The sequence below is a fragment of the Phialemonium atrogriseum genome, assembly GCF_030411735.1.
Source record: "Phialemonium atrogriseum strain 8032-3 unplaced genomic scaffold QBC33scaffold_31, whole genome shotgun sequence".
Taxonomy (NCBI): Eukaryota; Fungi; Ascomycota; class Sordariomycetes; order Cephalothecales; family Cephalothecaceae; genus Phialemonium; species Phialemonium atrogriseum.
Genome location: NW_026848168.1, coordinates 117,548 through 137,710, shown reverse-complemented (window position 1 = coordinate 137,710; position 20,163 = coordinate 117,548). Strand labels below are relative to the sequence as shown.

At 58.1% G+C, this 20,163-nt stretch overlaps 9 protein-coding genes across 9 annotated transcripts; 7 read left to right on the top strand and 2 right to left on the bottom strand.

Moving 5' to 3' along the window:
• Positions 1–1,112: 1,112 nt before the first annotated feature.
• Positions 1,113–2,201, top strand: QBC33DRAFT_518614 (chaperonin 10-like protein; the record flags this gene model as incomplete). Its single annotated transcript, XM_060426254.1, has 1 exon — positions 1,113–2,201. One exon carries the CDS (start codon positions 1,113–1,115, stop codon positions 2,199–2,201), a length of 1,089 nt encoding a protein of 362 aa, XP_060279675.1.
• Positions 2,202–2,912: 711 nt separating this feature from the next.
• On the top strand, positions 2,913–3,719 carry QBC33DRAFT_245182 (uncharacterized protein). The gene is made up of 2 exons (XM_060422944.1): positions 2,913–3,287; positions 3,360–3,719. Exons 1-2 carry the CDS (start codon positions 3,026–3,028, stop codon positions 3,623–3,625), a joined length of 528 nt encoding a protein of 175 aa, XP_060279674.1. The 5' UTR covers positions 2,913–3,025; the 3' UTR covers positions 3,626–3,719.
• A 1,102-nt stretch (positions 3,720–4,821) lies between these two features.
• QBC33DRAFT_598310 (catalase-domain-containing protein) lies at positions 4,822–7,148 on the top strand (the record flags this gene model as incomplete). Its single annotated transcript, XM_060431964.1, has 2 exons — positions 4,822–5,049; positions 5,132–7,148. 2 exons carry the CDS (start codon positions 4,822–4,824, stop codon positions 7,112–7,114), a joined length of 2,211 nt encoding a protein of 736 aa, XP_060279673.1. The 3' UTR covers positions 7,115–7,148.
• A 1,358-nt stretch (positions 7,149–8,506) lies between these two features.
• QBC33DRAFT_622877 (uncharacterized protein) lies at positions 8,507–9,834 on the top strand (the record flags this gene model as incomplete). The annotated part of the gene is made up of 2 exons (XM_060432860.1): positions 8,507–8,648; positions 8,812–9,834. 2 exons carry the CDS (start codon positions 8,507–8,509, stop codon positions 9,657–9,659), a joined length of 990 nt encoding a protein of 329 aa, XP_060279672.1. The 3' UTR covers positions 9,660–9,834.
• A 453-nt stretch (positions 9,835–10,287) lies between these two features.
• On the bottom strand, positions 10,288–11,798 carry QBC33DRAFT_549758 (uncharacterized protein). Its single transcript, XM_060428993.1, has one exon. The coding sequence runs from the start codon at positions 11,322–11,324 to the stop codon at positions 10,422–10,424; it is 903 nt and encodes a 300-aa protein (XP_060279671.1). The 5' UTR covers positions 11,325–11,798; the 3' UTR covers positions 10,288–10,421.
• A 289-nt stretch (positions 11,799–12,087) lies between these two features.
• On the top strand, positions 12,088–13,440 carry QBC33DRAFT_245075 (uncharacterized protein). Its single transcript, XM_060422943.1, has one exon. It carries the CDS (start codon positions 12,290–12,292, stop codon positions 13,331–13,333), a length of 1,044 nt encoding a protein of 347 aa, XP_060279670.1. The 5' UTR covers positions 12,088–12,289; the 3' UTR covers positions 13,334–13,440.
• A 726-nt stretch (positions 13,441–14,166) lies between these two features.
• On the top strand, positions 14,167–15,504 carry QBC33DRAFT_581034 (phosphotransferase enzyme family-domain-containing protein; the record flags this gene model as incomplete). Its single annotated transcript, XM_060431239.1, has 3 exons — positions 14,167–14,265; positions 14,300–14,453; positions 14,501–15,504. 3 exons carry the CDS (start codon positions 14,167–14,169, stop codon positions 15,502–15,504), a joined length of 1,257 nt encoding a protein of 418 aa, XP_060279669.1.
• Positions 15,505–16,109: 605 nt separating this feature from the next.
• QBC33DRAFT_245022 (uncharacterized protein) lies at positions 16,110–17,045 on the top strand. Its single transcript, XM_060422942.1, has one exon. It carries the CDS (start codon positions 16,314–16,316, stop codon positions 16,875–16,877), a length of 564 nt encoding a protein of 187 aa, XP_060279668.1. The 5' UTR covers positions 16,110–16,313; the 3' UTR covers positions 16,878–17,045.
• Positions 16,760–18,184, bottom strand: QBC33DRAFT_549753 (uncharacterized protein). The gene has a single exon (XM_060428992.1). It carries the CDS (start codon positions 17,958–17,960, stop codon positions 17,214–17,216), a length of 747 nt encoding a protein of 248 aa, XP_060279667.1. The 5' UTR covers positions 17,961–18,184; the 3' UTR covers positions 16,760–17,213.
• Positions 18,185–20,163: the final 1,979 nt, after the last annotated feature.

Sequence of the window (20,163 nt, the reverse complement as noted above, 5' to 3'; positions counted from 1 at the left end):
TACTCCGATTTCCAACAGCTCCGGCTGAACTTTCTGGTCTCCTCGGCGGGCATGCCAACTTGTCCCACGCAGCTGGCTTGCCGAGCCAACACCCGAACCAACACCCGAGCCACCCCAACCGCCCAAGACGCCGCGACAGCTTCGTCACCATTCCAGTTCCGGAGCGTGGCCCCGTGGCGAATCCAGAGGCCACGCGTCCTCCCGTTTACTTGACCGAGAACTACTTCCTCCTGTTTGCGTTTGCAATGTTCATGGCCTTTGCCTGGTTCGTCATCATCCTTGCCAAGGTACCTTCCTAAAGGTTCGTCTCTCGAAGTGCCCGCCTTCGACCCTGGTCTCCCTGACCTGATATTGATCCTGACATATCAACAGCTTATCATGAGACCAGCACCTACCGGATCGGAATGACGAGAACACATATCTTAGTGGCAGGGATCGCAGGATGGGCATTGGAGCAAGGCGATGCTGCTGGAGCTGCAGGAACACGGGACAGGGGATGATGGGAGGAAGAACGCATACTTATCCCAAAGCACAAAATTAAGTAGAAGAAAATCAACAGTCCATTTTACTCGTGTCTTTCACACGTAGAAACGGTGAAATCAAGACGAGGCGGGTGGTGGCCTAACGAAAGTGAGGGTGCCAGGGTCCCTTTCGCCGGAGAGTAGAGGATGAACCGAGGTAAGGATAGAAAAGAACATCGTACCTCTTCCTCCACCAAGGTCAGGGACAAATCTCGACTCTACGACAAAAAGCTAGTCTGCTCCTGCCGCCATGAGCAATGACAGGGTATACCGAGGGAGTTGTCATGAGACAATTGAAGATGCGACGTGTCTCCAACATGCCGTGAGGAGGCCGTGGCTGCCTATGACTTCCCCACCTCCACTTACTCTCTCCTATCGCCGGCAGATCATCCACAAGCAACAAAGATACAAATCCGCCAATATTAGTTATCCGCCCTCCTCCATCTCATAACTTCTCATTCCATCTGACCCAAGATAACAACACACTCTCCACCACCAGGCCAACTTCTCTCCCAGATCCAATCCCACCCAAAAAAAACAACAACAAAAACAAACATGACGTCAACACCTTCCCCCCCAATCCCCTCCACCATGCAAGCCGTCCGAGTAGCAGAATACAACAAACCCTACATCCTAACCACCATCCCCGTCCCATCCGACCTCGGCCCCCACGACCTCCTCGTCAAGGTCGCCACCGCCTCCTACTGCCACACCGACAGCATGGTCTCCTCGGGCGTCTTCTCCACCGCCCTCCCCTGCACCGCCTCGCACGAAGGGGCCGGCACCGTCGTCTCCGTCGGCGCCTCGGCGACCTCGCTCTTCCGGCCCGGCGACCGCGTCGTGTGCGGCCTGCCCCTGCACGCCTGCGGCTCGTGCGCCGACTGCCTCGGCCCGGAGCAGCGGCGCCACTACTGCCGGCGCACCGCGGGCCACGTCGGCGTCCTCGTCGACGGGTGTCTGGCCGAGTACGTGCGCGTCGACGCGAGGTGGACGACGCCGCTGCCGGGGGGGGTGTCCATGGTCGCCGGGGCGCCGCTGGCGTGTGCGGGTAGGACGGTGTGGAGGGCTGTCGTGGCGACGGGGCTGGGGGAGGGGGAGTGGCTTGCTATTGTGGGGTCTGGGGGCGGGCTGGGACATCTGGGGGTACGGTTTGCGAAGGCGAGGGGGCTGAGGGTTGTGGGAATTGATGCGCGGGATGAGGCGCTGGCACTGTCGAGGGAGTGTGGTGCTGACGGGGTGGTGGATGCGCGAATGGGGGCTGAGGCGGTGGCCGAGAGGGTGCGGGAGCTGGTTGGGGAGGGGGAGGATGGCGGTGCTCATGCGGCGATCGTGTTGGCGGATACGGATGATGCGGCGGCGCTGGCGTGTGCTGTTACGAGGATGCATGGGACGGTCATACAGGTCGCGCAACCGGATGTCGTCAAGATCCCGTTCCGAGAGCTCATTTTCCGTGACATCAGGGTCCACGGAAGTGTGCTCTGCTCGGCGCAGGATAGCAGGGATATGGTTGAGTTTGTTGCCGAGCATGGCATTGAGCCCAAGACGGTGGTGTTTCATGGTCTGGAGAGCATTTTTGACCTGCTTAAGGTGGTCCACGGAGGGAAAATTCAGGGGAAGGCGGTCATTATTGTGGATCAAGACCAGATCGACCAGGAGAGGAAGCTCGGAGAGAAGCATTGATAGTATCGATGTGGCGTGCGTTGCGGTGACAGAGCCAAAAAGGAGGGCGAAATGGGAGTGAAGGCTGAATAAGAAACAGCCACGCGGCAGGTCATAATGAGAATGGTGGTTAGGTCCTGGATCTCGGGGAGTCCCTGGGTGGTTATGAGTCGGTGACGTTGTTTTGCTCGTACGATGCCGCTGTCGAGGAGTCATATTCTTGTCGTGAATCAGGAATAGGAATCTGAAACCCAATCACCACATCTTCTCTCGTGTGTGACAGATTCAGAATCAATCATTAGATGAATCAATGGACGCATGGCCCAAGCCTGATTACCTGTATATAATGCAATAACCACCCATCGCCCCTGGATCCTATCAATAACTCAAGTTGCAGCAACTGCGGCAGCTCGACACCCAAGTCCAAGATCCTTCGATCCCGTCGGGCATCATGGACACGATGGCGCGCGAGGACCCCAAAAAATGTGGTGAACTTAATTGTCGACTTCTTTATCGGCACGCGCAAGCCGGACCTGAAGTTTCTTGCCCCAATATCGCTCGTTTCGAAGACCTGGAACCATGCCGTTCTAAGACGGATTTACAAGAAGTATACCGTTAAAAATGATCCATCGCAGATAGCCCGTTTCTTGAGCCTCTTCACGAATCCCCGCCGCTGAAGCTATCTCACGGCCCTTACATATCTCAGCTCTACTACTATTGTCCGGCGGCTGAACCACTATATTACTCGGGATTGCTTTGGGGACTTCAACCAGTTCCTGAATGCAGTCAATCAGTTGTTTCGCCACGATGGACGGGTGGGTTTGGCGCTGAACATCGAGTCCGAGATGCGCGGGTACATGGCTTTCGGCCCCTTCCATCTAAACCTGAAGAACACGGTCTTTGTGAACTTTGACGACGGGCCCATGCTGCCAACTGTTCCCGTCGTCACGGAGCTTTCCCTTACCAGAAATCAAAATCGAGGACTAGTCATGGCGCCCAACTTTGCGGCCACGATTGTTCGTTCGTTTCCGAATCTGAAGAAGTTGGAGTGGACTACTGGGGCCCCGGCACTGTGTTTTGACGCGGAGAGGAAGCCGCATTGGGCCGGTACGAGTCCCCCTTTTGCATGACTGCTAATCAAGAGCTTTACTGAACCGTAACACCCCCACCATATTTTAGATCTCTCCAGGACACTGGTGGCATTCGACACACTGGAGAACCTTACGGTGTTGAGCCTTAGGGGACAGTGGTACACGCCGACCAACCATCACTTCAGACCGTCGTCTCTCTACGAACCTGGCGGCTATGACTGGGTGAACCGGAGTCTCCACCTCGTCTCAAAGAAACTGAAGAGACTGGAGCTGAAGAACTGGTTGATGTCACCGGATCTGTTTCTGCCCTGGCATCCAGAATCGGAAAGAGGGAGATCGCTGGCCGCTTCTTGAGTCCCTGAGCGTGCATTGAGTGGGGTACTCTCCCAGCGGACGCTGGTACTTCACCGGCTACGGTATCGCACCGCATTTGGATGCCCGGCAGCCCAATCGAGGGTCCGGAGATCTCCTGGTTCGAGTCGGACTGAGTCCCCACCTGCAGCTGCGGGTCGATGCCGAGCCGCGGACCTTAAACCTGTTGATGGAGGCCATGTCGAGGGCGCTCCTGCGGATGGACAAGCTGGAGCACGCAACGTCCCAGCTCCGTGACCACGGTTTGCCCAGGCCGCTCTCGTTCGAATACACTCGTGGTGGTGGGGAGGGAAGTGAAGAGGCCGGCAGCAAGGTCACCCTCGAATGCAAGGGCGAGTGGGCAGTTCCAGATGCTATCATGAACTGCTGGAAGAAGTTGGACACGGTCTGTGTGACCTCGGAGACCGACTCGGAGAGCGGGGAATCATTATGTGTCCAGCGAAGACGACGACGTTTTTCATCTAGAAACTTAGGCAAGTTCTTGCTACTGAGGTAGGTAGGTATGTAGCTATGCCGATAGCGTGCATTAAATAGCGTGCATTAAGCACGATTCCTTGGGGACATGTCAGATGCGAGAATCGACGGCCATAATTCGGGGAGTTTGCAAGCAAGCCCACTGTTTCTGATGTCTCTCCGCGGGAATACGGAATATGGAATTCTAAATTCGCAATGCAGACAGCGATCACGATTTACAAGAATCATGACAATCCCCTCAGACCAATCAGGGTCTGCTTATTTCTTTTGCGGCCAATTACATCATGTCCGTCTTCCTCCATCATCCAATCATCCCAGTCGGTTGTAGCTCTGGTACCTAAGAAATGGAGTCGGTGCAGTGCCTGACAAGTGATTACATCACGATTTACGTAGCTCGACACTAACGTCTATTGCAACGTCCGTACGAACTGGCTTGACTGGATACAACTTGCCAGCAAACATCCACCTACCGGATTGCGAAGGCACTCAGGCCCCAGTTACGTACCATGTACTACTAATTACAATGCGACAACGTCTGCTTGACGTCAATGATATCCCATGGCTCCTGCCGCCTCCTCCTTTTTGGGGGAACTTTGTCGCCCTTGTTATATGAGACGACGCCCAATTTGCAATGCCTGGTCTATTATTGATCGGCCTCTTCCTCTTCTTCCCCTGACCAAATAGACGCCTCACTCCTCGTCTTCATGGCTTCTATCATTCCTGACACAATCCACAAAGCTCAAAAAGCAGTCATGGGTTCGCAAGGCGACAAGCTGGCCGATCTGGCTAAGGATACTAAGACACCCACACCCAAGAGCCTCTTCACTTCCGACACTGGTGTCAGACAGGCCACTGCCGACGACTGGTTGAAAGTCGTCAGCGACGACCAGCAGGGGCCTGCGCTACTCGAAGACCAGTTTGCGCGTGAGAAGGTAAATTAAACTAACCGACTTGACGTGGTCTCTCTGTCCCGACCTAGGACGAACATCCATAAGCTGACATTAGGGTCGCTAGATCCACCGATTTGACCATGAGAGAATCCCCGAGCGAGTCGTCCACGCCCGCGGTTCCGGCGCATTTGGGACATTCCGGCTTCTTGAAAGCGCCTCGGATGTGACGTCAGCCGGTGTCTTGACGGACACGTCTCGCGAGACTCCCGTCTTTGTCCGGTATTCCACGGTGCTCGGCAGCAGGGGCAGTGCCGACACAGTCCGTGATGTGCGGGGATTCGCCGTCAAGTTCTACACCGAGGAGGGTAACTGGGACATCGTCGGGAACGACATTCCCGTCTTCTTCATCCAGGACGCGACCAAGTTCCCGGACGTGATCCACGCCGGCAAGCCCGAGCCGCACAACGAGGTGCCGCAGGCCCAGTCGGCGCACAACAACTTCTGGGACTTCCAGTTCCTGCACCCCGAGGCAACCCACATGTTCATGTGGGCCATGTCTGACCGGGGCATCCCGCGGTCCTTCCGGATGATGCAGGGCTTCGGCGTCAACACCTTCACCCTCCTCAACGCCAAGGGCGAGCGCCACTTTGTCAAGTTCCACTTCAACCCCGAGCTCGGCGTGCACTCGCTCGTCTGGGACGAGGCCCTCAAGCTCGCCGGCCAGGACCCGGACTTCCACCGCAAGGACCTGTGGGAGGCCATCGAGAACGGCATCTACCCCAAGTGGAAATTCGGCATTCAGGTGATCCCCGAGGCCGACGAGCACAAGTTCGAGTTCGACATCCTCGACGCCACCAAGCTGTGGCCCGAGGACCTGGTCCCGGTCCGCTACATCGGCGAGCTGGAGCTGAACCGCAACCCGGACGAGTTCTTCACGCAGACGGAGCAGATCGCCTTCTGCACCAGCCACGTGGTGCCGGGCATCGGCTTCTCCGACGACCCGCTCCTGCAGGGCCGCAACTTCAGCTACTTCGACACCCAGATCACGCGCCTGGGCGTCAACTGGGAGGAGCTGCCCATCAACCGGCCCGTGTGCCCCGTCATGAACTTCAACCGCGACGGCGCCATGAGGCACACCATCCACAAGAGCAACGTCAACTACTGGCCGAACCGCCACGGGGCCGTGCCACCGGCCAGGCCCGACCAGGGCGCCTACCTCGAGTACCCGCAGAAGGTCGAGGGCATCAAGGCGCGCGCCCGCAGCGCAAAGTTCAAGGACCACCACAGCCAGGCGCAGCTGTTCTGGAACAGCATGAGCCCCGTCGAGCAGCGGCACATGACGAGCGCCTTCGCCTTCGAGCTCGACCACTGCGACGACCCGATCGTGTACGAGCGCATGGTCACGCGCATCGCCGAGCTCGACCTCGGCCTCGCCCAGGCCGTCGCCGCCATGGTTGGCGGCGACATCCCGCAGAAAGCCGGCCGCCAGAACCACGGCCGTCGGGCCCCGGGCCTGTCGCAGCTCGAGCTCCTGCCGGCCAAGCCGACCATCGCAACGCGGAGGGTGGCCATCATGATCGCCGACGGCTTCGACGCCGTCGCGTTCGGCGCCGTCAAGGCCGCGCTGGCGGCCGCCCAGGCGACGGTGCTGGTCGTCGGCCCCAACCGCCGCAAGGTCACGTCCGAGGGCGGCGCGCTGTCGCTGCAGCCGGACCACCACCTCGAGGGCCTGCGGTCGACCATGGTGGACGCCATCTTCGTCCCGGGGGGGGCCAAGTCGGTCGCGACGCTGTCCAAGAACGGCCGGGCCGTGCACTGGGTGCGCGAGGCCTTCGGCCACCTCAAGACCGTCGCCGCGACGGGCGAGGCCGTCGACCTGCTCAGCCTCGCGTTCAAGCTACCCGGAGTGGAGCTGTCGTCGTCGGGCGAGCCGGTCGAGTCGTACGGCGTTGTGACGTTGCGGCAGGTCAAGCCCGAGAGCTTCAGCGAGGCCATCAAGATCGGAAAGGGCGCAAAGGGGTTCCTGGAGAACTTCTTCTACTCCATCGCCCAGCACCGGAACTGGGACCGGGAGCTGGACGGGCTAAACACACAGGTTGCTTACTGAGAAACGGCTGGATCTGTTGGTGTGCCTCGCTTCTGGGCTCTTCTCCCTTGAGATGTCCTTTTTGTCTCTATTTGTGTTGGAAGCTGGTATCATCGGTGTAATGTGTTTGCAGTTTGAGATATGAACAGATTTCTATATTTATTATTTTGGTCCTCGTTGATGGATGGGAAACGGAAGCACTGTCATTAACAGCTGCACCTTGGAAGCTAGACATGGTCCAATAATGCATATAATCTAAGCAACCAACTCCCTGGGAGACCTGATTGTATGTGCATGTACCATCTCTTCCACCTCCTAGGGTTCGTAAAGAGAGAGAAAATGCTCCAGGCAGTCGACTCCGTTAAAGCGTGCTTCACACGAGCCCTTCCGCTGGCGTAACAGGTTATAGAAGAGCTGAAAGCGGTACAAGCCACGCAGAATCTGTGTTTGCTCGGTCTTGCTAACAGGAACTGGCGCAGGCAACGAGTCAAGATGCCCACGATGGAAAATGCTGCGTGGAAAGAAATTCGGTGTGAAGTTTGGTAACAGCCAAAGAAAGCAGACTATGAGAGCGGCAACATGTGTGTGGCCTGCTTCAGGGTGAAGTGAATTGAATACCCAAGGCGTTTTTGTTGTGCTTGCAGTTCAACCACTTACCTTGTTTTAGGACTTTACTGAATCTCCTGCTTTTCTACAAACTCTTTTAACAGGCATTGCTTTACTCCGTTAGTCTTACTAACATGCAGTAGAGCACTGAGTTGCCCATATACCATGCTGGCTTCAAACTGCACACCGCCCAGCACCATCTTCGGAGACTTCAACTATTTGACAGGACAAAACAAGTTCACGCGATTTCTAAAAGCCCGTTTCGGAAAGACCGGCCCTTCCAGAGGTCTACATCAGCTTCCACAACTTAGGGGGTTGCCATGATCTCAAGCTCTTTTACAACCCAGTGCCAAGGGATCCAAAGCTGCTTATCTCCAGGCAGTAAATATGCACTCCTCCATGTGGTGGATCATCTCAGAGGATTGGCGAGATCCATTCGACGATTTAGAGCTATGTTTCCTCTGATGTCCGTCTCGTGGATTGTCTTTCACCTGGCATTGAGACATTTCTAAACTGATGCAGCCAATGGATATTGCACCTTCCATGTCGTCCACTGAGCACATGGGTCAGCATCGATTGGCTGTCTATCCACACTGTAGGTAGCGCACTAGGTGGCCACATACGTCTGCTGTTTAAGACAGCCCATTGTCGGGGTCGGCGGCGTGGCCGGCCTAGTGTAGGTCTCAAGTCAGTTCACTTCACAAGGCCAGCAGAGAGCTAGGACGGTTTTGAAATCAGCCACAAGAGAGGGTGGCCTTAGCTCTTGGTTCAAACAGACGCCCTGATCTACAATGGGGATTGGTCAAGATGGTTGCCGACTTGTCACTTGTTGAGCTCACCGCCTGCGGCCTGGCAAACAAAGGGGATAGCTGGTGGGCGAATCCGAAGCCAAGTAGAATGGAGAATTGGAGTGTGCCGGCAGTCCACCTCGCCTCAGAAAGAGACAGCAGTAAGACCCCGTATGGACCACAGTCTGAGCATGACCCGGAGCCTGTGGGCTGTGTGGTATATTTAACACCAAGCGCATCAAGCCCCGGGTGGTTGACCGAAGACAAGACTCTACGGATATCAAGTCCCCAACTCTTTCTTACTCAGTCTTATCCGTCATCAAGTGACAAAACCTACCGAGATTATGGCGCTCCCTGCGCAGGGCCGGTACGAGCAATTCCGAGTCCCATTCTACAAAGATAAGGACGTCGAAGCCAACGTGGAAACGCCCGTCGAAAAAGCCTGGAAAGGGCTCTCTACCGTCAACAACTACGTTCTCTTCGCTCTGGTTTTATCCGGCGTCGCTCTGGTGGTAACCATAACCATCTACCCGGCCGTCGAGGATGAGATCCTCCCCCTAAGCACGGTTGTCGGCCTGGGCGGCACGACGATGGTCCTGCTTATCCTGTGGCTGGCCCTCCATTTCGCCAAGAAGCGCAAGATGAAGCGCGACCGCGAGGACGTGGCTCTCTATGCTCGGTCGAGGCACTTCCTGGGGCAGGACACGTCGTACGACGGAATGAGACCCACAACCACGGCAGACCACGACAGCGACTCCGGCGACGAAGCTCGCCTGATCCCACGCATCACCGTGACCTCCCCGCCGGCACCGCAGCTCACACGCGCCGATGTCCCCGCGACGCCTGCCCCAGACCTCGCCGTGACCCGCTACATCCGTCCGGAGGACGCTGCCCCCACGACGCGCGAGCTCAGGGGGGTCCTAAAGCCGCACGGCAGCAACCCTTTCCGCTCCGGCCCAGCCCCAGCACGGGCTCGCACTGCCGCCGGATGCCAAAACGCCCCCGACGATAACGACCATCTGGAGTGGTTCAGCGACGCCCGGGCGGGTGAGATGACTGCTTACAGGGCGTCCCCTGGGAGAAGGCCCGTGTTGGTGGAGGCTGAAAAGGTCTACGAGTCTGGGGTGGGGGATTTCGGTTACCACCATGGATACGGAGAGAAACGGACCTGAGGGCGTAGAGCCATTGTGCCTTGGTCTAGGCCGTGGGGGTTGAGAGCTGGGACGCGGAGGAAGGAAAGATGCCGGCATTTGGAACTGATAGGATGTTTGGTATTTAGTTTGGTTAAAGTTGTAACGCATTTACGAGAGGGGATACAGAATAGACTGCTTGCATATTGTCTGCATTCTATGATTTTTGTTGGTCGCAACAGTGGTGCGCATGAATGACTTACAGAGTGCTCTAATCCGACCATGCCTGCAAGGTGAATCGATGACGTCAACGCGCGTCCTTGAGATGAAACGGCGGGACAATTTCTCAACTCTTTAGGCTGGAGCTTTTGCTCCCCCCCTGCTTTGGCCCTGGGTAGGCGACCAGCTTCTTCTGCAAGGCACAGCTTACCCCCATGCAAACGGGCATAAGCAAATTAGCCTGCATATTAGCGACTAGGTCCCGGACAGGGGGCTCTAGCTCTGCCGTGAGGGGAAAGCAAGCTGGGCTGAGACGTGCGGGGAATCTGGGAATCTGGGAAATACAACCTCACTGCATCACCTTATCACGAATCACACCATCGTATTGCTTCTCACACCCATGGGTTTTGGCCGCGGGACTCTCTGGAACGAACAGGCGGAAACCTGCTTCTGCTTCTTATGCTTCATGATAATGGACATGGGACTATCTAAATGTCCCCCCTCGGTAATCTCTTTATCATTCAGCCCAGCGATGGCACCACCACGGTCTGTTCTCCCATCCATTCCCCCACCCCCCCACCAACCTCAATTCTCTGAATCGTCACTGATGGTGCTGGTTCCACCTCCCTGTGCCTCCGCGATAATCCGCGCCCTGGTGATCTTCCCGCCAGGCGCCATGTAGATCAGGCAGACGGCCTCGATGCCGGGGAACGGCGTGTAGATGTACTGCATCTCGTACTCGGTCGTCCCGCCGTCCGAGATGGTCCTGTTGTGCCCGCTGAAGGTCATGTCGCGGCTGTAGTAGCCCGAGACCCGGCGGCCCGTCTCGTCGCCCGCGTTGTTCAGGAACACGTCGTAGAGGCTGCCGTTCTGGCCCAGGACGCGGTTCGTGTGCGTCCGGCCCTGGTAGTCGTTGAGGCTGTACAGGACGTTGTGCGCGAGGTTGTAGTCCAGGTCGCGCTTGCCGGTCGCGCTCCCGTCGCCCGGGCCGGTTAGGGCTCCGACGGTCGAGTTGACGATCTTGCCGACGTCCTGCCCCAGCGTCGCGATGATGGGGTTCAGGTCGATGCTGCGCAGCACGTCGTCGACCATGTTGACGACGTTCTCGAGCCGGGCCTCGAGCAGCACCTTTGCCGAGATGTTCTGGATCGTCAGCCTGACGCGGTCGATGCTGGCGTCGACGCCGGCGCTGAAGTGCAGCAGGTTCAGCACGCGGGCGTCCAGGTTGATCTTGGCCGTGATGTTGTCCACCTCGATGTCGATCTCGCCCACGCTCACAGACGCGTTGAGGAACACGTCCGGGTCTACCGGCAGCACGCCCACCCCCGGGTCTGTTGACTCCGTCTCGTAGATCGCAGATTCCGGGTCGCCGCGGTGCTCTAGATTGTATCCGATGTAGCCATCGCCCCCCTCGCCCTGTGCCTGGACCGGCGTGACCCCTACCAGGAGCAGCAGGGTGAAGAGGGTCTTGAGTAGAAGGGCGAACATGTTGATGGATTCAACGTGGAGGAGTGCGGAATGGCGAAGTCCACGGTTGGCCGCGGATTGGGATCAGGGTGTGGAAGTTGAGTCAAGAAAAAGAACCAGGCAGAGCAGCTATGGTGACCATTGTGACAGGGGTGACAAGGAAGCCCCCGAGCCAGAGAGATAAGGTGCCGACGGAGGGCGCGCAAACGTACGAGTACGGATGAAGGGCATAGTATCCCCTCATCGACGCGCAAGCATCTCGCAGCGGGGTTCCGCTCATGCCTTGGACTCGAAATTAACTAAGGACAGTGAAAGGGCGATCTAGAAGGTGGGATGGTGACACAAGCCCCGAGCCAAGCTTAATATCTCCGTCGAGGCATTAACCCGAGGACTAAGGACGAGGGCTGTGCCAAGGAAGCTGCACTTGGTGCCTGGACACAATTTCAATGTAACTTGGAGGCCAATGGAACAAGGTAGGGTTACGCTGTGCGATAGCGTACCCAATAATCTAAGTGAGAGGGGTGGCATGCCTGAAGTTTCACTACGAGTGCAGTTCAAGGGGGTGGGTGACGTGACGTACATGCACCCGAAACAAACGGCTCATATGTCAAATCTGCGTATGCTGCACGTATAATTCCTCGCTCGAGCTGGGGTTAATCAGGGGTACATCCGAACCTTATTTGTAGGGGGAATAACGCTGTCCAGTTCTACCCTCAAACCGTACCACGAATAAATACCACGTTATCTGTCGATATAAATATACGATACTTCGGAATGATACAAGTTTCTCGCATCCCGAGCACCATCGAGGTTCAGGGGACAGGCCTGTCAAGCTTGGAAATGGGATCTTAAGCCCTCCCACACCTCGTGAAGTCGCGTCTCCCCACCCCTTGGGCCTCTCTGCCTGAGCTCCCGGACTTGCTAGGTCCTGCTATTGCTTCCACTGCCTCGACATCACCTCCATTGCCAGCATTTGCCTCGTAAACATGCAGAATCGCCGTATCTTCTCCATTCTCGTCGGCTTGCTGCTGCTGCTGGCCGCCGTCGTCACAGCGCAGACAGAGTCCTCAACAGCGCAGTCAGATTCCTCGGCTCCTCCAGATGACTCAACTTCTCCGCCACCAGTAGACTCGACAGCAACAGCAACCGCAACCGCCTCGGCCTCGGCGACAGACACGGGATCCACGTCAGCGACTGCCTCAAGACCGTCGTCATCGTTATCGTCCGGCGCCTCCCCGTCCACGACATCCAAGGCAGGCGCAACAAGCTCCCCCGCGGCCCCAAGCTCGACATCACCGCCGGACGTGCTCCTCCGCGTGCCGGACCTCTCGGTGAAGCGCATCGAGCTGGACGTGGACAACCTGCAGGCCGAGGTCAACCTAGCCGCGTCGGTGGCCAACCTGGTGACCATCAACGCGGGCGTGCAGGTGGGCGTGCAGAAGGTGAACATCACCATCGCCGACGTCGCGGCCGAGCTGGAGCTGGTCATCCGCCTGGGCAACCTAGCCGCCATCGTGAACCGCACCCTCGCCTCTCTCGACCTCAACCCGCTGCTGATCAACCTGCTCGACGAGGTGACCGAGGTTGTCACCACCGTCGTGGGCGCCGTCGACGGCCTGCTCGGCTCCATTGTGAGCGGCGACTCAACCCTCAACTTCATCATCGACAACCTCGGGAATATCGTGCAGGAGGTCGCCGGCGCCGCCGGGGACGTCACCGGCGGCCTCGCCACCATCGTCGGGAACTTCAAGGACAACATGACCGACACGGGCATCACCAAGGACCTGGGAGGCGGTCTGACGCAGAAGACGTACAAGTACGACGCCCTCGGCAGCCTGGTCAACATCGTCTTCAACGCCCTCGGCCAGGTCGTGCAGGCTGTTGCCGTGGGCTCTACTGGCGGTGGTGGTGCCAGCAGCAGCAGCAGCAGCAGCAGCAGCAGCCCGGCGAGCGCACCTCCGTCTTCGGCGACGAGCAGCGCTGCTTCTAGTAGCGCACCCCCCCCTTCACCGACGTCGTCGTCTCCGTAAGGTTGGCGTAAGGGAGGTTTCTAGCGCAGCGGCGAGATATGGCTTCTGGAATAATGGTGGTGGGAGCACCGTGGTGGCATGTCTAATTCGGAGCGGCCGAAGAGCAGGAAGAGCGAAAGGAAGTGAGGAAAATGGAGTGCTTCGGATACACTCCTGGTTAGGGGCGTAACGAAATGGGGCAGAAAAGAGATGAAACTATACCGTGCCTCTCGCTTCAGAACTGTCCTTGTAACCTTCGCATGATCGAAGAAGTCGAGGCAAATTTGGCAAATATAGTTACTCTCTAGCTGTCTTGGACCTTCCCCCGGCGGTACGACCCGCCAAACCTCTGTTTGCCCTCGAGTGTATGATGGCTTGATGTTGTCCTGCCATCTGAGAAACATGTAGACTGTCATAGGAAGTGTAAGTGTCAGTTCCACTCACGCCTTGCATGGCAAGTCGGGAATCTTGTTGCGGTAGGCAGTGGTCATCAAGCTGGGAAACCCCTGAGTTCTGCACTCGGAACATCTTCTTTCTTTGGACCATGGTCAAGATGATTGGGCTGGGCAAGGGGTTGGAGATCTCGGTGATGAAGGAAACTGGAAGAAAGTGTCGGCCTAAGGTGTGAAGGTAAGTGGGATGAAGTGAGTGAAGCTCAGATGGGTTGGAAATCTCAACGCGATGGAGGCAAGTATATATCGGATTTGTGGCATGTCATGGGTGGAATCCATTGAACGTCGTCATCTGGAAACTGGGGTGTTTCTTCAAGCGCCAGGTATGGTGGCCTGTGCACCTGATAACGCTACCAACCCCACCACACTCAGCACCATTACAACCAATGACCCGAGGCGGCCATGTCTAAGCCCCGTCGAGATGGACTTCTTTGGGATGACCGGGGCCTCAACCTTGAGCCTCGCTGGGAGCGTGAACCCAATATCGAGGCGATAAGCAACGTCTGTCGAACAACCCTGGGCGTCCACGCGCCAGACAAAATGCAGCGTGTCTTTCCACGCGTCAGGCTCATTCAACAAGCTGTATCTTGTCAAGACGGAACAGCAGGGAAGCCTTCTAATGCGAGTCTCCCTCCCAGTGGACCCCCACAACGAAACATCCGGCGAGGTGGCGACCCTGCGCTGGATCCGTCGCTGCGCTGGATCCGTCGCAACACCGATGTTCCCGTCCCCGAAGTCGTCGCCTTTGATGACTCGAGCGACAACAAGATCGGGTTCGAGTGGATCCTGATGCAGCTGATGTCCGGCACCTCAGCCTACTACCGGTGGCGCGGCATGTCCATGGAGACCAAGCGGGCCTTCGTCGAGCGGGTCGCAGACATGCAGGCCCAGCTCTTCAGCCCCGGGCGTGCGGAGAGGGGATTCCGCGGGATCGGGACGCTGAAGGGCTCCAAGGCGTGTGCGGGTCCGGAGCCGGGCCAGATTGTATCGCCAATGTTCTTCTGGGGACCGCACTTCGACTACGACGTTCCGCGGGGACCCTTCCGCTCCAGCCACGACTGGCTGGGCGCCACCCTCTCCATCGCGCTTCGGGAGCGGGTAGATGAGATCGAGGAGGCAGAAGACGAGGAGGACAGGCAGGACGCAGAGGAGCAACTGCGAATAACGAGGAGACTGGTAGACCTACTGCCCAAGATCTTTCCTTCCATCCAGCACCCTGCCGAGCGGACCATTCTCTGGCACGGCGATCTCTCGCTATCGAACATCATGGTGGATGTGGAGGGCAAGATCACGGGAGTGATAGATTGGGAATGCGTCTCGACCATGCCGGTGTGGGTTGCGTCCCAGATGCCCCAATTTCAAGTCGGATCGCCGCGAGAATTGGAGCCGATCCGGGACGGCTACGGGGACGAGAACCCGGAATACGACAAGGCGTTTACAGCGACGACGGAGTATGATGACGGCCTGGACGGTGAGCGAAAGACCGATCTCTACTGGATTCACCTGATGGAGTATGAGCAGACGCGGCTGAGGAAAGTCTACGCGGACCGTATGCGCCAGTTATGGCCTGCCTGGGATGCAGAAGTTACAGATGGGGCGTTGAAGGCCGATTTACTAGAGGCTGTTAGTCGTTGTGCCGATGGGTTCGGGTTGAGACAAATCGAGAAATGGGTCGATGCCATCGAGAAGGGACAGATTCCCAGGTTGGCGGACATGTTCACGGTTCAGACCGTGACATAGCTGAATTCCCGGTCTGCGCTGGAAGTAGGCGTATCACCAAGCTTCACCCATCTCCGTGACAGCAACCTCTCGTCCATCTTCATCGACATAGCAACGTGGGCAGACAGAAAATCCCGCCCGCATTCACGTTTGCGCCAGGCAGCTGCCCATTCGTCATGCAGAAAAGTCCGGCCTAAACATGTCAGACATGTTCAGACCTGCAGGACCTGCAGGCCCTCATTGGGCAGCTCTGTTGGGGTGGGATTGGGGTTTGGACAAATGAGCCGGCAGCGCAGGGCTCCAAGGGCCGAGCCGGAAATGGTGTGGCCCTCCAATAGAAGTCAGCAGGCGATTCGAAATCGACAATGGCGGGCATTCAGCTACTTTGCGATGCGCGTGGTTTTCTCTTCCAAGGCCGGGGTTGCCTAATTAATGGGTAGTCAACCCCCCACCCACCAGCTCCCACACCTCGGGTTCCAATCTTGTTTGGGCTGATAGGCGCTGGGCAGGCGTGGGTTAGGTGTTTGCTAGCCTAGCTGTGCCGCGCGCTGTCATCTGATAATCCAGTGTCTCGGCGGAAGACTATTGGACTGACGATGAACCCGAGGGAGGGGCAGAGAGAAGAGGGGGGGAGGAGGGGGGGAAGGAAGCCATTTCCCCGTCGATAATATGAGGGGATTCCCAGCGCTTCCAGAGCTACGAAAAGAAGATGGCTGTGATGTACGATAAGCAGGCGAACCCTGGTGTTTGAAGCGCGATCATCACCTGGATACTATTATACAAATACAAATACAAATACACTCTCGTGGCACCCACAAGATAAACCCACCATGGCGATCCTCTCAACTCCTCTAGCCGCCGAGACCCCGCCCCACGAGAACCCCGTCCTCACCCAAATTCTCACCCGCTCGCACACGACCACCACCGCGATCGTCACCCTCGGCCGCGGCCCGACCCCGACCACCGAGCTGCCAACCTCGACCTCGACCACCGGCGCCGCCGCCGCGCCGCCCGTCACACCCCAGCACTCCCCCTCCCTGACCGGCAGCGAGATCGGCGCGATAGTAGGCTCCGTCCTCGGCTTCGCTGCCCTGGCCCTGCTGCTCTGGTGCTGCGTCGCCTCGTCGCGCCGCCGCCTCGGCACCACCACGGGGCCCTTGGGCGACGACGACGACGGGAGCTCCCTCGACGACGACGACAACAATTACCACTACGAGGTGCGAGAGTACAATCGGGCGTGGGCCGGGGCGGCGGCGGCGGGTCCGCGCCCCGTGGGCCCCCGGCTCGGGCCGTCGCTGGTGCCGCCTCCGCCGAGGTTCCCACCCACGCCGCGGTACACGCCGTACCGGCAGACGAGGCAGGCGCAGATTCGCGGCGTGAATCGGTACCCGTGAGGGGGGTCTGTGCTGGGGCGGTTCCGGGGCTGTGGTTTGCTGGGCGTCCTCGGAGTCGGGGGACTGGCGGCTCGAGCGGACGGATATATTGGTCACGACCTGGCTCTTGCACACGTCTGAGGGTGAGTCCCCTGCCGGGACTAAGAGTAATCATTTCTTGACTAACAGGTCCCGGATAGTTTAGTTTTTGCGAGAGTTTGACGACAGCTACGAGCGCCAAGGGACAGAAGACTCTCGACAGTACCACCATGCATGGCTAGGGTTGTGGACATGGCCAAAGTGTATGCACAAAGAGAGCAAAACTTCGCATGGAAGCTAGGAATGCTACCGCCCGCCTCACGCCGACGCCTCGCTCGAAGTCATATCCAGGCCCTCAAACATCCTGACGCACAAGACGGCCGCCAGCGCAGCGACGCTGCCGAGGATGACCATCTGGGCGCCCTCCCACGCGCTGCGCCCGATATCCCCCCACGGGACGACCCGGCGCGCCACACGGCCCCGCCCATCCAGCACCACCATCTCGGCGTGCTTATCGTCGCTGCTGCTGTCTCCCCGGCGGCGGCGGCGGCGGCTCAGCGCAAAGTCCTTGGAGAAGCCGAAGACGAACAGGGCGACCACGCAGACGGCGAAGCTCCAGAGCAGGCCGTCGCCGACGTGGCTGACGAAGAAGTACGGGAAGAGGGGCAGCAGGCCGCCGAGGAGATAGCCCAGCGAGACGGACAGGCCGACGAATACCGGCGATGCCACCAGTCGTCTCCCGCCACGCTGCTCCCCCTCGTGGTCCCCGTCGCCGCCATCGTCCCTGTCCGCCCCGAGAAGCAATGCCTCGCCGATCCCAGGCCGCTGCCTGACATGTTCCAGCACCATCTCCACCAGCTGCGGCGGCAGGTCAAGCGCGCCAAGATATCTCGTCACAGCCGCCTGCCCCTCCTTCTCGGAACCGTCTCCTCCCCACCCACCACCATCCCTATCTCCACCGCGCGCGGCCGCGGCTGCGGCATCGGCAGCGTCCCTCTCCTCCCCCCGCGCGGCCAGGTACCCGCCGACGCCCATGCTGATGCTCCCCGCGCAGATCTCCGCCATGCCGGCGTAGATGACCGTCTCGGTGCGCCCCAGCGACGACAGGCCCGCGGTCAGCGCGAACGGGACCGTCAGCCCGTCGGCGAAGCCGAGGGTGAAGTCGGCGAGGAAGCGAGTTCGGGCACGCTGGGTGGTGGTGGTGGTGTTGGTGGCGGCGCGGTCGGTGCAGTCGCTTTCGCTGAGCCGCGAGGGGGAGGTCGGCGACGAGGAGGAGGAGAAGTCGCTGGCTGCGATGGGGGAGTAGAGGGGGAGGGATTCGACGCCGCCGTCTCTGTTGTTGTTGCGGCGGCGGCTGGTGGACGGGGCTCCCAGGCCTAGTTTTGCGAGGAGGGACGTCATGATCGCTCCTGGTGGGAGGCGCGAGGAGGCTAGAGTAGCAGTAACAGAGTAGACAATGGCTAGGTTCCCAAGACCAAGGGGACTATTTCAACCCTTTTGCCACTCCGCCTCTAGAGAGACCATTGCTTGCCTTTTGAGGGCTTCTTCCTCTTGCGCCTGTGCCTTTGTCGGCTAAGGCGGGGGGGTTCCATGTTGAGGAGGCGGGAGGGGCGTTGGAAGGTCGGGAAAGCTTCGAAAAGTTCGGTGCAATGCCCACACAAAGTCAATATTGGGAGCCAGCGTGGGCGTGGGATGGCCATTTATTGGCCATCAATTAAAGCTGCAGGGCAGGCATGTTATGATCGGCGAGTCCCGTCCTCTTTGCCGGGTGGGAATCACGTTGGTTCGGGAAGGTGATGGATTCGCGCAGTGGATCGTCCTGGAAATGGTCAGCACTGCTCCTTTTCCGCCACCATGATTGGTTCGAGGCTGGTGGGGTCGCCTTACTATGCAGTACAACCCCAGCCAAGAAATGCCAATGCTCGCAAGCCTATCACGCACGTGGGCTGTCCCGTCTGCATCGTAGACTTGTGCTCGCTGACCCGATGAACATCCATCCAAGGAGCTTCCTCTTCTAGTTCGACACTACCTTGGCTGGCACGACTGGGTCTTGATCCTTCATGCGGAACTGAGGTTGCGGCTCGTATTGACGAGATCGGTTTTGGCAGCATTCATTCTCGCCCATCTCCACGAGTGGATATATTGCACAAAAGAAGAGTCACTGAAAACGGCAGAGTTGGGTAGATGTAGAATTCATTCCTTTGAAGATCATTTCCCCCAGCTTATGCTGCCCGAGGGTCCACGCGGTAGCTGCGGCTCCAATGCCGGCTCGCGCAAACGAAAACCGCCAAAAAAAAGGCATTTTCCTGGATTCCGAACCCCTTTCCCACAAGACCATCTGTGTATACCTAGACCCGAAAGTTCCCCCGAAATTCATCCTCAAGACCGGCCTGGTGCTACCCGTCACAACAGCTGACCAACCGACCGTGATACGGTGTTCATAACCATAGCCAACCCATGACATGCTGTTGCTCCATCAGGAGTTGCTCTCACGAGCCGAGACCAGGCCAGTGGTCTGGGATTCGACGCAATGCCGCCTTTCCATGGATCGAATAAAGATCACACAGTCGTTCGGCAGCTCCTGTTCGCAAATGCGACAGGACCGGCTCCGGTTGTGTATCGCAGTACACGATGCGGCCCTGACCGAATGCATCGACCACCTCCTCCATCTCCAGCCCCTCGACCTGATGCAGATCCCGGAAGCCCAACTTCCGTCAGATCTTGTGTGACCCATGAGGAAATAAACCCGGAAATGCAGACAACAGAAAGGACTTGTCAAGAGTGAGAAGCGACGATGGTGCGCTGACGCTGAGACAGACGCTACAAACGCAGGATTATGCATTAAAACCAGAGAATGAGCCTTTGAAACCATGCGCTCGACGACCTGTATTACGGCCCCGAGATAAGAAAAGAGTGCCGAAAGAGAAATTCGTGAGCCGTGAAATGCCCAACTCCAGCCTGTAGCCCCATCGTATTACTGGGCTACATGAATTCCACTTTTTGCCCCAGATTAACGTACCCTGAACGCCATGCGATGGAAGGATGTAAAGACAGGAGAGGAAAATACGACGAAAGACGAGGTATGAGCGAAGAAAAGTGAGCCTTGCGGGGGGACGATGCCAGGCAGAAATGTACGATCGTATGGGCCCGTAATCAGGTGGACATTGCTTTGCTGTCCGGGGCGCGAGTTCGATGACCCCGAGACGACCGCTCTTGTGAGTGGGGGATTATGTTGCGAGTCCAGTTATCCAGTTGACAGCAAGTGCGT